This window comes from Salvia miltiorrhiza, chromosome 3, assembly GCF_028751815.1.
Source record: "Salvia miltiorrhiza cultivar Shanhuang (shh) chromosome 3, IMPLAD_Smil_shh, whole genome shotgun sequence".
Classification (NCBI taxonomy): domain Eukaryota; kingdom Viridiplantae; phylum Streptophyta; class Magnoliopsida; order Lamiales; family Lamiaceae; genus Salvia; species Salvia miltiorrhiza.
The window spans coordinates 21,154,433-21,170,077 of NC_080389.1; the positions used below are offsets into that span (position 1 = coordinate 21,154,433).

At 40.9% G+C, this 15,645-nt stretch overlaps 1 protein-coding gene across 1 annotated transcript; it reads right to left on the reverse strand.

Moving 5' to 3' along the window:
• Nucleotides 1–3,409: 3,409 nt before the first annotated feature.
• On the reverse strand, nt 3,410–4,033 carry LOC131018520 (uncharacterized). The gene has a single exon (XM_057947237.1). The coding sequence runs from the start codon at nt 4,031–4,033 to the stop codon at nt 3,410–3,412; it is 624 nt and encodes a 207-aa protein (XP_057803220.1).
• Between the last annotated feature and the right edge of the window lie 11,612 nt (nt 4,034–15,645).

Sequence of the window (15,645 nt, forward strand, 5' to 3'; positions counted from 1 at the left end):
ACAAATTTTAATTCCTATTAAAATCTTATCGTTGAATTAGACAATTCAATCTTTGATTTTATCGTTAAATCAGACAACTCAATCTTTATGCTGTATATGGACATTTGATTTGCATAAACCACATTAAAAGATCGAAACATGTACAACATTGGAATGGATAGTATGCATCATAAAAACAAAATAAAAATTGATTGGTTCTAAAATTTAGAAGGGTAAATATCACTTTTTGGCCCATCGTTTGATCGTTTTCTAAAAAATATCCCACCCTAAGGGTAATTATAAAATAATACCCATCGTTTCATTTTTTTCTTGTTTAATTATGGCCAGCAAAAATTATTTGGAAACCTGTAATTGACGTGTTCCAGCCAAACCATGTTGGAAGTACACGTGGAATAAAAAAAGAAAAAAAAAACTAAAGAAATTTAATATTTTTTAAAACATATACGTAAGGCAGTGGGCAGAGGACGGCAGTGGAGATGGTGGTGGGTGGCGGAAGAGATGGCGGTCCGCCGGCGCCTCTAAAATTCCGGCGAGACTGACGCCGATCATTTGGTCTCTCCATTCCCAGGTGAAGGGCGCCGCCTTCGGCCCTACCACCACCGTCAACTTTTTCTCTAGCCTCTCGCCATTTGGCATCTAAATTCCCATTCCTCAAACGTCTCCACCCAAATTCCACTCCCTTTTCACCTCTCATCTTCCATTCCCGTTTCATATTTCAAAGCTCCAAGTAATTTGTTTCTTTTTTTTTTCAAATTTAGTGTGCAGTAAAATCCCATTTCATCATTTTTGCGAAAAAGATTGTTAAATTCCTGGGCTGTTGATCGTTGTATGCGCAGGATTGTTACCAGAAGCATACCTCTTGCTGTTGCCCAACCTCCATCTCCGACGAGGGCAGCCACGCCGCGGCGCTTCCTGCTCCTCTTCCTACCCTGACTAAAAACACCAAGATCCCCAAAATCTATAAATCCCTAATTTCCTCCATCTCTCTCCCTCGCCATGAATAGCTGCCACCCTTCTTATGGCGAACGGCGATAATTGTCGCCACCTTCTCCTCTTCTCTTGGTCGGACATCAACAGCCCCGTGGCCGCCGCTGCCTCTCCATCGCTCTCTCATCGGAATGGGTGGCAGCCTCCGTCACCGTTGTCCTTATTCCCCCCTCTCAGTCCCGACTGGACTCACACCTCACAAGCACTCCCAACAAGAATCAAGCGCAACAAGATCAAAGCTGTAAAGACTGAAGTTTTAACAAATTTTTTTGTTCTTCTCTGTGTTGCTTCAATCCCTTCGCCAGATTCCAGTTGTAAAGGTTCAAGCTTTATCAATTTAGTAAATGTATTTCCTTAGCTGAGCGAATTGAGCAAAGAATCAATGAGGGCCTTAGTTAAAGAAAGCACAAAGGGCTTCCTCTTCCACCGCGGGGGAGATGGTGGTGGGGAGGGGGAGGAGTTAGAATAGAGATACAATGAAGAAAACGTTTCTTTTTTTTAACATTAGAGTTGCGTTTTTGACAAGGTGGATTTTTGTTAGTTTTTTTTAATTACGTGTGTATGCCAACATAGCGCTTGGCTGGACACGTCAATTATCGGTTGCTTGATTATTTTTGTGGGCCATACACAAGAAAAAAATGAAACGATTGGTATTATTTTGTAATTACCCTTAGGGTGGAATATTTTTGAGAAAACGCTCAAACGATGGGTCAAAAAGTGATATTTACCCAATTTAGAATTAAAGAGAACATGATTCTGCATTAATTGGAACCTACCTCTATTAAGGCGAGATGGAGAAAGGCCGAAGGCGGCAACGAGAAGGTGATAAGGGAGCGCCGGAGGCGGTGCTCGCGAGTGCAGCTGTACAGGGTGCGGCGTGTGAGAGGAGAAAACCACTTGCTGCCTGCCACTTACGGGGCTACTGCAGCGGTGGCAGCACGATAGAGTGCAGCTCTGTAGGGCGCGACGTGCTAGAAGAGAGAGCCACCACCTGCCTGCTGCTTGTGGGGTTGCTGCAGCGGTGGCGACACGGCAAGTGCAGTTGTGTAGCGTGGCGTGCGAGCGGAGAAAGCCACCTGCTGTTTGTGGGGCTGCTGCGGCAGTGGCACCGCTGCACCAGGCAGAGAGAAGGCGATGCAGCCTAAGGGTTGGGAAATGGCTAGTCTTGCTGATAGGGAAGGATGGGGAGGGTAGCGGCTGGGAAGGGGTGGGACTTGTGGTTTGGTAGAAAAAAAATGAGATTTTAGTTAACGTTAGGTAACTTTTAGGTTTTGGAATAAAAAGTTAAATTAATTATTAATTAATTATTACTCCATCTGTGCCTCAAACATCTTCCTAAGACTAAGTTTATCAGCAACCACCTAACCACCCAACCATCCAACCATCTTCAATATTTAATTAATTTCTCTCTCTTCCACATCACCAATATTCATCCCAACCTAACCACTTCTATTTTTGTTGGTTTATCAATGACCACCCAACCATCCAACCACAACATTATATATAATTTTTTTGTTATTATTTTTAATCGTAATAATTTTAATAATATTAAATATAAATTAAAATATTACAAAAAAAAAATTAAAATGAAACAAACAATAACAAACTAATAAAAATTTAAATTAGGACAACTAAAATAGAAATTACAACAACCCAAACTCGAAATAGAAAAAACAATACATACTAGCATTTAATTATCATTGTCAAACTTTTGCCATATGTGCTCGATCAAGTCATGTAATAGAGAGTTGTGAGCTTCTCTATTGCGAAGCTGGGATCTAGTTGTCATATAGCTCGCTAGGCTTGCAATTCTATTTGTAGAGTATACGAAATCATTAGTTTCTTCTCCATCTTCACTTGGTCGAGTATTCTGTCTTAGTCGATCTTCGATGAATTCTGTAGGATCATGATAGTTAAGGTAAGTGCTTCTTTCATCTTCCACTATCATATTATGCATGATGATGCAAGCAATCATTATTTTTCCCATAATATCACGATCTCAAATAAGACATGACTACTTGATAAAAGCAAAACGCGCTTGTAAAACTCCAAATGCTCGCTCAACATCTTTTCGGGCAGCTTCTTGATGTTGGGCAAACAACTGGTGCTTTTGAAGTTGTGGAGCAGGAATAGCTTTGATAAATGCCGCCCATTGAGGATATATACCATCAGTGAGATAATATCCCATATTTCTTTCATAGCCATTAACGATATAATTGACCTTAGGTGCTCGACCTTCCAAGATATCATCAAAAATAGCCGATCGATCAAGTACATTGTTATCATTTCTTGAACATGGGGTTCCAAAAAATACATGCCAGATCCATAGGTCTTGTGATGCAATTGCTTCCAAAATAATTGTTGGCGTACCGCTTCGTCCTGCATATTGCCCTGCCCATGCAGTAGGGCAATTTTTCCATTCTCAATGCCTACAATCAATACTACCCATCATGCCTGGGAACCCTCGCCGTTCTCCGATATGAAGAAGAGCTGCCATATCTTCTTCAGTAGGTTTTCGGAGGTACTCAGCTCCGAAATTGGAAATGACACCTTCAACAAATTTGTTGACTGATTTACGAATGGCTTGGGCGCTCATTCGTAAGTATTCGTCATGCAAATCGGCTGAAGTGCCATATGCCAACACCCTCATGGCTGCAGTACATTTTTGAATTGGAGACATACCAAGACGGCCAGCTGCATCAGGGTGTTGTTGAAAATATCTATCGGTGGCAACGAGCTTATTCATTATACGTTCGAACAAAGGCTTTCGCATGAGAAACCTTGTTCGAAAATATTCTGGGGGATAGATTGGATCTTCTGAAAAGTACTGCTCGAACACACCTTCATGACCTATCTCACGTCTTCTTTCAATATACCGCCTCCTTGCTCTAACGGCAAGATTGGTAGGTTGTACATATAGACTTGCGGCATGGATGACCACATTCTCAATGATGCGATCAAGTTGGCGATTATGTTCGGCAACGCTTTGTTCCCATGCTTCATCATCGCTAGAATTTGAAGCACCAATATTAGAACCGGAGGCCATTTTTTGAAGAGGAGTTTTTTCTATCTAGAGTATAGAAGAGATAATTATTCTGAGATTTGAAAGAATACATGGATAAATATATAAGCAAGAGTATGATAAGTGTCAAATGCTATCTTTTTGGAATTATCGTGACAATAATTCAGAAATCACATGGGTGGTGCCACTGAAAGTTAATGCTTTTGGAACTATCGTAACAATAATTCAGAAATCACATGGGTGGTGCCACCAAAAGTTAATGCTTTTGGAATTATCGTGACAATAATTCAGAAATCACATGGGTGGTGCTACCAAAAGTAAATGCTTTTGGAACTATTGTGACAAAAATTCAAAGGTCACATGGGTGGTTCCACCGAAAGGAAAAGCTTTTGGAACTATTGTGACAAAAATTCATAGGTCACATGGGTGGTGCCACTGAAAGTAAAGGCTTTTGGAAATGTCATTGAAATTACACAAAATGAAATGTCATTGAAATTACATAAAATGAAATTACATTGAAATTGCACAAACTGAAATTACAGAAAATGAAATTACACTGAAATTACATAAATCAACCATACAACAATAATTAAAAAAACACAATAATTAAAAACAAGCATCATAAGTTCGATTACATTCCGTAAAGTTCTGCCATTAGCCGACGTTTGAGAGTTTCCTCTTTTGGAGATAGCTGGGGTTTTTCATCAACGTATTCAATGTAGATGTTTTCATTTCTTTTTCACGTGTAATCCTCATTTCACGTAGTTCAGCAGTGAAAGCATCTGAAACTATCGAAGATTGTGATTCTGTTTGCTTTTCTTTTCTTTTTGCCTTACCTTTAGCTTTATCCCTACCAATAAGATGCTGAAATTCCGAAGCATCACTACCTGGAGTTTCTGGAGTGGAGTCAGTAGGAGGATCCACATCTTCATTCGTCCTGGATTTTTTTGAGCTGCTGCGACTTTCGTCAACACTGTCTTCGTCGTCTGGGTGAGAACGTCGTACGTAACCAGTACTTTCCAATTTCAATTCCCAGTTCGGATAGCTGCTCATAACTTTTTCAAACACCTCATGGTGAGTAAACTTAGTTTTACCATAAATTGTTTGAACTGCTTTCTCGATATCTTCTTTGGACTGACCGCTCGTTCGTCGCTCATATACTTTCTTGTATGCAGCGACCCACAAAGTTACATTTTTGTTGAGGCGTTTGAAACGTTGCCTCAATGATTCCAAGGTCCTTGGACCTCCAATTTCTGGATTATCTGTCGACTTTGCTCATACATATCTGCAACACTTTTCCAAAATGATTTACTATTTCGGTTTCTGCCTACTATTGGATTGTTACTGACAAAGCACCTAGCAGACATTAGTGATATATCTTTGTTAGGTCCGGAGAGTCTCGAATAGGTGTATGGGGGGGAATACACCTATGGGCTATTTTTCTCCAATCTGACTGGGCAAACGTCTCATCATAGTCGATACCTTCTTCTTGACTGTAACCTTTTGCTACAAGCCTTGCTTTATTTCTCACAACATTTCCTTCTTCGTCTTTCTTATTTTTGAAAATCCATTTCAAACCTATCACCTTTGCATCGTCAGGTCGATCCACAAGCTCCCAAACTGAATTCCGATTGAATTCATTGAGTTCTTCTTGCATTGCGATGACCCATTGAGTGGACTTCAGAGCTTCTTCGACATCCTTTGGCTTTGTAGATGATAAGAAACAGCTGAAATTCTTATCTTCGTTGATGCAGTTCTGGTTGATATCAAAGACGAGGTTGCACATTGATCTTCGAGTCTTGACACCGTCTGATGGTTCTCCAATGATGTTCTCCTTTGAATGGAGTTCAAACCATCTTCGATACTTCTTGAATTCTTCTGGTGATGGTGGGGCTTCTTCAGTCAGAATGGTTCTGAAGTGTTGAGCACCTTCTGGAGCAGGGGAGAGTTGAGTTGGAGCTGCTTCGGCATGTTCAACTCGTTTTTCGGCAACTGGAGTTCCCCCTTGACTGATGCCATCTGCATCGGCTTCAGTTTGAGCTTCAAACCTTTGGCTGATCTTCTGATACTGAAGCTTCTCAGTATCTTCATCTTTTCTTGGTCCCCACACCAAGACAGTAGAAGGCTCGGTGTTGTCGATTTCAGTCTTGGAAACTTCAGTGTTCTCAACACATCTTTCAGTTTCCTGTTTCCTAAAATCATATGTAGACTCATCAAAGACAACATGTGGTATTTCTTCAACACAAAGAGTTTGAGAATTAAACACTCGATAGGCTTTGCTGGATCGTTCTGTTCCATAGTATCAAAGAAAAATTCCTGGATCAGCTTTGCTATCGAATGTGTTTAACCTCTTCTTATCATTGTTGTGGATGAAATGAAGGAATATTAAACTGAATTAATACTCTAATGCCCGATGATCGTTTCTTGGATTATTAATTCATCATACAACGATTAATCCCTAACATGCTCCTATGAATTTAACAGCTGCACATAGGTGTTAGGAATACTTACTTGTAAACTGTATGCAGAGGCTGTCGATGATCGAATCGAATGACTCCAGTTCTGATCTTCTGAACTGTATCCCGCTCAGCTTTCACCGTTGGATGGACAACGAGCTATGAAAGTCCCAAGCTATAAAAATTCCCAACGTTTCCTGCGCCTCACAGCTCTCTCAAAAAACCTAATATTATCAGTGTGTATTTCCTGAGAGCTGACAGCTGTATTTTATAATAAAACACAGGGAGGGGGCGCAGGTTTAGGGTGTTGGGAGATTTCTAGCCCTTCTTGGGCTAGGAGACTTTGGGCCAGTCCAGGGACCAAATACAAGGAATAAAGATGGGCCTCAAATAAATTAATTATCTATGGTCAGCCCAGACCATAATTAATTTTTAAATATTAGTTCATTCCACTAGAGAACCAATATTGACTTACCCCTTTATTGCTGGTGATGAGTCAGGGCTTGTATTTAGACTTATTAAATCCCCGTATTTAAAATATCCGACATCCATTAATTAATTAGAGCTCTGACAGCTTTAATTAATTAATCTCTTTGTAATCCTTAAGCAGTACCACTCAAAACTTATTATTGCGCCTGAACTTAATCAACTTAGGGTTTAACGCAATAAACACTATTAAGCTCTTTAAGGGGATGTCATTATCCTCTATCGGATACGAGTACTAATACAGATAATCAAATATCATATATTAACCGCTATCACCCAAGATACAGAGTACTCAAGTTACTATATAACTCTCACTCATAGTAAATCAAAGTGATACACGAATTAACATATATATTCGAAATCTTATTAGTATTAAGATTTTATTAAGTCTCCGAGATCTTGATTCTTCACTTAAGTCAGATAGAAGAATACATCTCACTGTGGTCCTATCAATACGTTATGACGTACCAGTATAGATAAGTAGTCAAGACAAACTACTTCCATCTATACCGCAGCCTAAAACGATGACTCGTCCTAAAGTCATCTCGGCGTGATTATATTATATCTCTTAAGGTTAATCCAATTATATGGTCTTCTGTGATCTACAACACACCATATAATCTACTTATATTAGAGATAGAGAACATATATATGCAATCATGAACACAAACAGATAGGAGATAAAACAGTGAACACATGAATCATTGTATACAAGCATAAAAAGTTCTTGCTTTCAATATACAAATCCAACAATCTCCCACTTATACTAAAGCAAAACTTTTAGTATACAATGCATCTAAATACTAGCTATTACACAATCACTTCACTTCTTTTCCCACTTATACTGAAAGTTTTTCTCCAAGTGGGTGGCATCAACCGCAATCCCATCCCTCGAGCATGTTTCTCATAGGTTTTTTGCGGCAAGCTCTTCGTGAAAGGGTCAGCTAAGTTCTCCAATGTATCAATCTTCTCAACTAGTACATCTCATCTGCTTACGATTTCTCATATGATGTGGTACTTTCTCTCTATGTGTTTGGTCGCCTTGTGGCTCCTTGGCTCCTTAGAATTTGCCACTGCACCCGAGTTATCACAATAAATTATGATACTCTTAGGCAAATTAGGCACCATTCCTAGATCCAAGAGGTAGTTCTGGAACCATACGGCCTCTTTAGCAGCTTCAGAAGCAGCTACATACTTGACTTCCATAGTGGAGTCTGCAATGCATTTCTGCTTTGCACTCCGCCATGATACGGCTCCACCTCCCAAGGTAAACACATATCCAGAGGTAGATCTCTTCTCATCCCGGTCAGCCTGGAAATTCGAATCGGTATAACCCAAGGGAGTTACTCTGCCTGATTGGTAAACTAACCTATAATCTCGAGTCTTTTTAAGGTACTTGAGAATAATCTTTACCGCAGTCCAGTGTCCTGGTCCAGGGTTTGACTGATATCTTGCAACCATGCCAACGACATAGCAAATATCAGGTCTCATGCAAAGCATTGCATACATGAGGCTACCTACAGCGGAAGTATATAGTACCTTCCTCATTTCCTCAACCTCACTAGGCGTCTTAGGACACATGTCCTTAGACAGAGGAATGCCATGTCTGAAAGGTAGCAAGCCTTTCTTGGCAGTTTGCATGCTAAAACGAGCAATCACAGTATCAATGTAGGACGCTTGAGATAAGCTCAGCATCTTTTTCTGGCGGTCACGAACAACCTTGATCCCCAGGATGTACGCTGCATCTCCTAAGTCCTTCATTTGAAACTGTTCGGATAACCATTTCTTTATGTTTAATAATAGCTCAACATTGTTGCCAATGAGGAGGATATCATCTACATAAAGTGCAAGAAAAAACCACATCGCCATTGGCATCAAAACGGTACACGCAACTTTCATTTTCACAACGAGTAAATCCATAGGATTTAATGACCTCATCAAAACGTTTGTTCCATGACCTCGAAGCTTGCTTAAGTCCATAAATGGACTTCTTCAGCTTCCATACAAGATGCTCTTCGCCCTTTTTCACAAACCCTTCGGGTTGCTGCATATAAATGTCCCTTTCTTCTTCAAGGAAACCGTTTAGAAAAATGGTTTTGACATCCATTTGCCAAATCTCAAGGTTCATGTGGGCTGCTATGGCAAGGAGTATTCGGATAGACTTAAGCATGGCAACCGGCGAAAAGGTTTCATCATAATCTATACCCTATTCCTGGGTATAACCTTTCGCCACCAGTCTAGCTTTAAAAGCTGCGACTTCGCCATCCGAATCTCGCTTTCTCTTGTATACCCACCTACTACCTATAGCTTCGAAGCCATTAGGTAGTTCAGTTTTCTCGTATACATCCATAGCTGTCATGGATTCTATCTCAGAAACCATGGCGTCGTACCATGAATCTGCATCTAGATCTTCCATCGCTTGTCTAAAGTTATCAGGGTCGATATCCTTTTGTTCATCAACAGGAAGAAGATCCGAAGACTCTTCCAAGAACATAAATCGATCGGGTTGAATTATAACCCTCCCACTACGATGAAGCGGTGGTGGTACAGCTGTGACAATGGTTTGTGCAGTATCCTGTGGTGCATTCACTTGCACACTTGGCTGGGGTGATGGAATCGCCTGTCCATTGCCTTCGATTTCTTGAAGGACAATCTCGGACTTAGACTTGTGTTTATCTATATAATCCTGTTCCAAGAATCGTGCGTTGGTGCTAACAACCACTTTCTGATCCTTAGAGTTATAAAAATAACCACCTTTCGTTCCCTTAGGATACCCTACAAACAACATTACTTCACATCTAGGTTCCAATTTCTTCGCTTCCTTGTCTAACACGTATGCAGGACAACCCCATATCTTTATATGGCTTAAGCTGGGCTGGCACCCAGACCATAACTCGATAGGAGCTTTAGGAACCGATTTGGACGGTACTAGATTTAGCAAGTAAGCCGCTGTTTCCAAGGCATATCCCCAAAACGAAATAGGCAACGATGCATAACTCATCATCGATCTTACCATTTCCAAAAGAGTTATATTTCTTCTCTCCGCCACACCGTTCTGTTGGGGAGTACCCGGTGCAGTCAATTGGGATGTAATCCATGAATCTGACAAGTATTGCAAAAATTCGTTTATGAGGTATTCCCTACCGCGATCAGACCGCAATGACTTGATAGATTTACCCAATCTCTTCTCCACTTCCGCCTTGAATTCTTTGAATTTCTCAAAGCATTCAGACTTGCGTTGAAGTAGGTAAATGTACCCATATCTTGAGTAATCATCAATGAAAGTGACGAAATACTCATACCCTCCACGAGCTTTTGTGGACATTGGTCCACACAAGTCAGAGTGAATCAATTCTAACACATGCGAGGCCCTATTCCCCTTAGCCTTATAAGGTCTTGCCGTCATCTTTCCTTCTATACAGGATTCGCAGGTTCTAAATGGAACAGCTTGAAAGTCTTTCAAGATTCCATTTGATACGAGCCTTTGGATCCTATTTAGATTGATGTGGCCTAATCTTAGGTGCCAAGCATGTGTATATTGTTCATGAGAAAAAAGTTTCCTATTATTCGGATTAGGACAGATTTGTGATGTAGATGCAACATGGACAAAATTTTTAATTGGACATGTAATAGTATAGAGAGAGTTATTCAAAATTCCAGAACAAATAGTCGTGTTATTTTTCATGATAGAGACACCTCTATCAAAAGTAACAGAATATCCATCCAAAAACAATTTTGAAACAGAAATTATGTTCCGCCGAAATTCCGGCACATATAAAATATCTCTCAAAACTAAAATGTCATCACCAAAACATAAAGATAAATCTCCAACAGCAACAGCTGCGACCTTCGACGCGTTGCCCATGGAGATGGTGATCTCGTCACTTTCCAGATTCCTTGTCGGCTTGAAGCCCTGCAAGGTGTAACAAACATGGTCAGTTGCCCCCGTATCCACTACCCAAGAATGAGTAGAAAACGAAGCTAAACATGTTTCAGTTACTAGAACTTGTGACGTACCTTGTCCCTTTGCCTTGAGCACCGGACAATCTTTCTTCCAATGCCCAGTCTTGCCGCACTTGAAGCACTTTCCCTTTCCACTTGGTTTCTTCACGCCGCCAGTGGGGCCAACTGCTATACCACTTCCACTAGCTTTCTTGTCACCTTTGCTCTTTGGACCTTTGCGCTTCTTTTTCCCGTCTTTCGACGAAGAAGCAGGTCCCTTGGCAGTGACAAGCACTTCTTTCCTATTACCCAAGACTCCCTTTGCCGTAACTAGAGCATTCAACAACTCATTAAGAGTATAGTTGACCTTGCTTATAACGACATTGAGACGGAAGTTCTCAAAGGATTTGGGGAGAGTGTTCAGGATGATATCGATCTTGGCTTCGCCTTCGATACCTCCTCCGAGTAAGTTGAGCCTGTCAAACAGATTTATCATGTTCATGACATGCTCGTGCACAGAACTGCCCTCGCTCATCTTACATGCTAAGATTTCTCTCATCATGTTAAAGCGAGCAGATCTCTCGGACTCCCCATATACCTCAGAGAGGTTTAGCATAATGCCAGCCGCGTCAACCATAACCTGATGCTGGAGTTGCAAAGTTTGTGACATAGTCATCATTATATAGCACTTGGCCATATTATTAGACTTGTGCCACCTTTTATGCGCCTCACGTTCCGCATCGGTTGACGCGTCAGTTAGGGCAGCAGGACGTGGAGTAGTAAGCACAAAACTATGCTCCTCAGCGTCAAGAATGTACATAATGTGGCGTTTCCATTCAGTATAGTTCGGACCGGTGAGAGGATTGTTTGCAAGAATAGAGATGATTGGAGACATAGACATATCTGAATGTAAACAAAATAAACATGTAAGAACATGAAGCACATAATTCGTAACAATAATATTGTAACCTTTTGATAAAACAATATTAATGAAACCTCCAACGGCTCAAAGAATTCCATATGTAAGCCACGTTCGTGTGGACGTTTACACATGAACTCCTCAACCAGACTATTTACCTAGTCATTTAATTTCCATCCATGTCAACTTAACCTTTTGACAAAGGAAATTAATAGTTGGACTTAAACTAGACCATATCATATTCAAGAAGGGACTCCGTTGGGGAGTTGTACATTGTACTTGAAATGATATCTAAACAATAACCACAATTTAACCTTGATGATTAAATTCTTGAAATTAGCATACTCACAAGGACCATACCGCTTTCAATTTAATCTCTTAGTTATCTTATTTAAAATCCATCCTCTAAAGTACTTATGAGAATTACATGAGTAAGCCACGTTCGTGTGGACGTTTACCGCATAGCTCCCACTACTTAAATGGATTTAAATATTTTTAATAGAAACCTCAACTTAACAAACTTGTGAAATCAAATACGAAGTAAGCCACGTTCGTGTGGACGTTTACTCATATTCTCAATCACTTTGTGGAGGTCTTATAATAATTTTTAATTGCTTAAAAATTATTAAAACTGTTTAGTCTTTTTAATTTCAAAAGGTTTGTTCATGCTCAAGCACATAATCCTAAACATGCTCTTCTAGAACGCAACATGTAAAACATGCTCGCAGAATTCTAAAACATGCTTAAGAAAACGATAAACCTACTATCATGCTTGTCTAAGCGCAGTTAATAAAACATATTAACAAGCAAAGACATAGAAAAGCAGGTAAAGAGCATAAGGGATAAACACCACGGCATGCAAAGAACAGAAACAAAGAATTAAAATTCTTCGTGACCCATCGTGGGATCCCAACATCTATTCTATTAAATTAAAAACAGAAAAAAAAGCCCAAAGACTTAAAAAAAATGGCCCGAAAACTTCATCCGGCCCGTCTTTGGAAAAACTAGGGTTTGGGCCCCCTAGGGTTTGGAAGCCCTAGGCGCCGCCGCCTCCCTTGGCAGCCCGCCCTTCGTCGCACAGCAGCCGCCCAGCGTTGCAGCAGCCTGGCGCGCGCAGCCCCCCGGCGCTCGCAGCAGCCCGATGGCAGCGCTTGGCGCCTCCAGCAGTAGCAGTGGCCCTCAGCGCCTCCAGCAGCAGCGCACTAGCGACAGCAACACAACAACAGCAGCGGCAGGCCCCGGCATGAGCAGCAGTAGCGGCAGTGCGCCGCCCGCTGGGCGCGCAGCGCGCAAAGCACGCAGGCGTGACCCCGGGTGCGCACAGCCCCTGTCGGCTGCCTTCCCTTTTCTCGCCTGACCCGCACGCCACGGTGTCGTGTGCAGTGGCCCCGCACAGCACCCTTGGCGAGAGCAGCAGCGGCATGCTCGGCAGCCTGACCAGGCGAGCGGCGCACAACGTGCAAGCGCTTGTGCGCGCGCTACCCTCGGCGCCGGCAGCCACGCCCGCTCCGCACCCGGCACGTCTCCTCCACCGTTCTTTCATCGTTGAGTCGTCATCGTTTTCGTCTCGTTCCTCAGATTTACAGATTACAAAGAAAAAACAAATACAATTTGAAAAACCTAATCTAACCACAGATTTATCTCGTGGTGAAAAACGTTTACAACGTCAAAACGACGTATTCCACGAATCAACAGACCACGAAGAACAACAGCAGTAAAAACAACGCACATTATTAATCGTACATAAATTAATAATAGAGCCAAGAAATTAATCTTGGGCTCTGATACCAATTGAAGGAATATTAAACTGAATTAATACTCTAATGCCCGATGATCGTTTCTTGGATTATTATTAATTCATCATACAACGATTAATCCTAACATGCTCCTTGAATTTAACAGTTGCACATAGGTGTTAGGAATACTTACTTGTAAATTGTATGCAGAGGCTGTCGATGATTGAATCGAATGACTCCAGTTCTGATCTTCTGAACTGTATCCCGCTCAGCTTTCACCGTTGGATGGACAACGAGCTATGAAAGTCCCAAGCTAGAAAATTCCCAACGTTTCCTGCGCCTCACAGCTCTCTCAAAAAATCTAATATTATCAGTGTGTATTTCCTGATAGCTGACAACTGTATTTTATAATAAAACACAGTGAGGGGGCACAGGTTTAGGGTGTTGGGCGATTTCTAGCCCTTCTTGGGCTAGGAGACTTTGGGCCAGTCCAGGGACCAAATACAAGGAATAAAGATGGGCCTCAAATAAATTAATTATCTATGGTCAGCCCAGACCATAATTAATTTTTAAATATTAGTTCATTCCACTAGAGAACCAATATTGACTTACCCCTTTATTACCGGTGATGAGTCAGGGCTTGTATTTAGACTTATTAAATCCCCGTATTTAAAATATCCGACATCTATTAATTAATTAGAGCTCTGACAGCTTTAATTAATTAATCTCTTTGTAATCCTTAAGCAGTACCACTCAAAACTTATTATTGCGCCTGAACTTAATCAACCTGCAGGGTTTAACGCAATAAACATCATTGAGCTCCTTAAGGGGATGTCATTATCCTCTATCGGATACGAGTACTAATACAGATAATTAAATATCATATATTAACTGCTATCACCCAAGATACAGAGTACTCAAGTTACTATATAACTCTAACTCATAGTAAATCAAAGTGATACACGAATTAACATATATATTCGAAATCTTATTAGTATTAAGATTTTATTAAGTCTCCGAGATCTTGATTCTTCACTTAAGTCAGATAGAAGAATACATCTCACTGTGTTCCTATCAATACGTTATGACGTACCAGTATAGATAAGTAGTCAAGACAAACTACTTCCATCTATACCGCATCCTAAAACGATGACTCGTCCTAAAGTAATCTCGGCTGTGATTATATTATATCTCTTAAGGTTAATCCAATTATATGGTCTTCTGTGATCTACAACACACCATGTAATCTACTTATATTAGAGATAGAGAACATACATATGCAATCATGAACACAAACAGATAGGAGATAAAACAGTGAACACAGGAATCATTGTATACAAGCATAAAAAGTTCTTGCTTTCAGTATACAAATCCAACATGAAACACCTAGAACCGAAAGCATGAAAATATGCAATTTAAGACTTCCTGTTTTTCCATAGCTCGTATGGAGTTTTTCCATGTCTTTGAGTGAGGAAGGAGCGATTCTGCGTGTAGCATGCATTGTTGACTGCTTCGGCCCAAAACTTCAAGGGGAGTTTTTATTCGGCTAGCATAGTCCTGGCTGCTTCCTTTAAAGACCCGTTTCTTCTTTCTGCAACTCCGTTCTGTTGAGGAGTTCTTGCTGCAGAAGTTTGATGACTGATTCCTTGTTCCTCACAATACTCACGAATGACAGTATTGAGGAACTCAGTCCCACGATCTGATCTGATGATGTTAACTTTCTTTTCGACGCTCAGTCTTCTCAGCAGCTTCGGCAATTCCAGCAGTGTCTCTCTCTTGGTGTAGAGAAAGATAACCCAAGTATATCGTGAATAATCATCCACAACAACTAAGGTGTACTTCCTACCGTTGTAGCTTCTTGGAGAGATTGGGCCAAACAGATCCATGTGAAGTAGTTGAAGAATTCTTCCAGAGGAGTGTCCTGACTTTGACTTGAATGACGTCCTTGTCTTCTTTCCTCTTTGACATGCTTCACATTCTTGCTTCTTCTGATTGATGCTTTAACTTCTTCATTCTTTTTATGTTTCCTATTTTTGACCTGCAAGGAAGAGTTATTTTAGGTACCCAATCAAGATTTGGGTCCTTCAATGTTAGCTC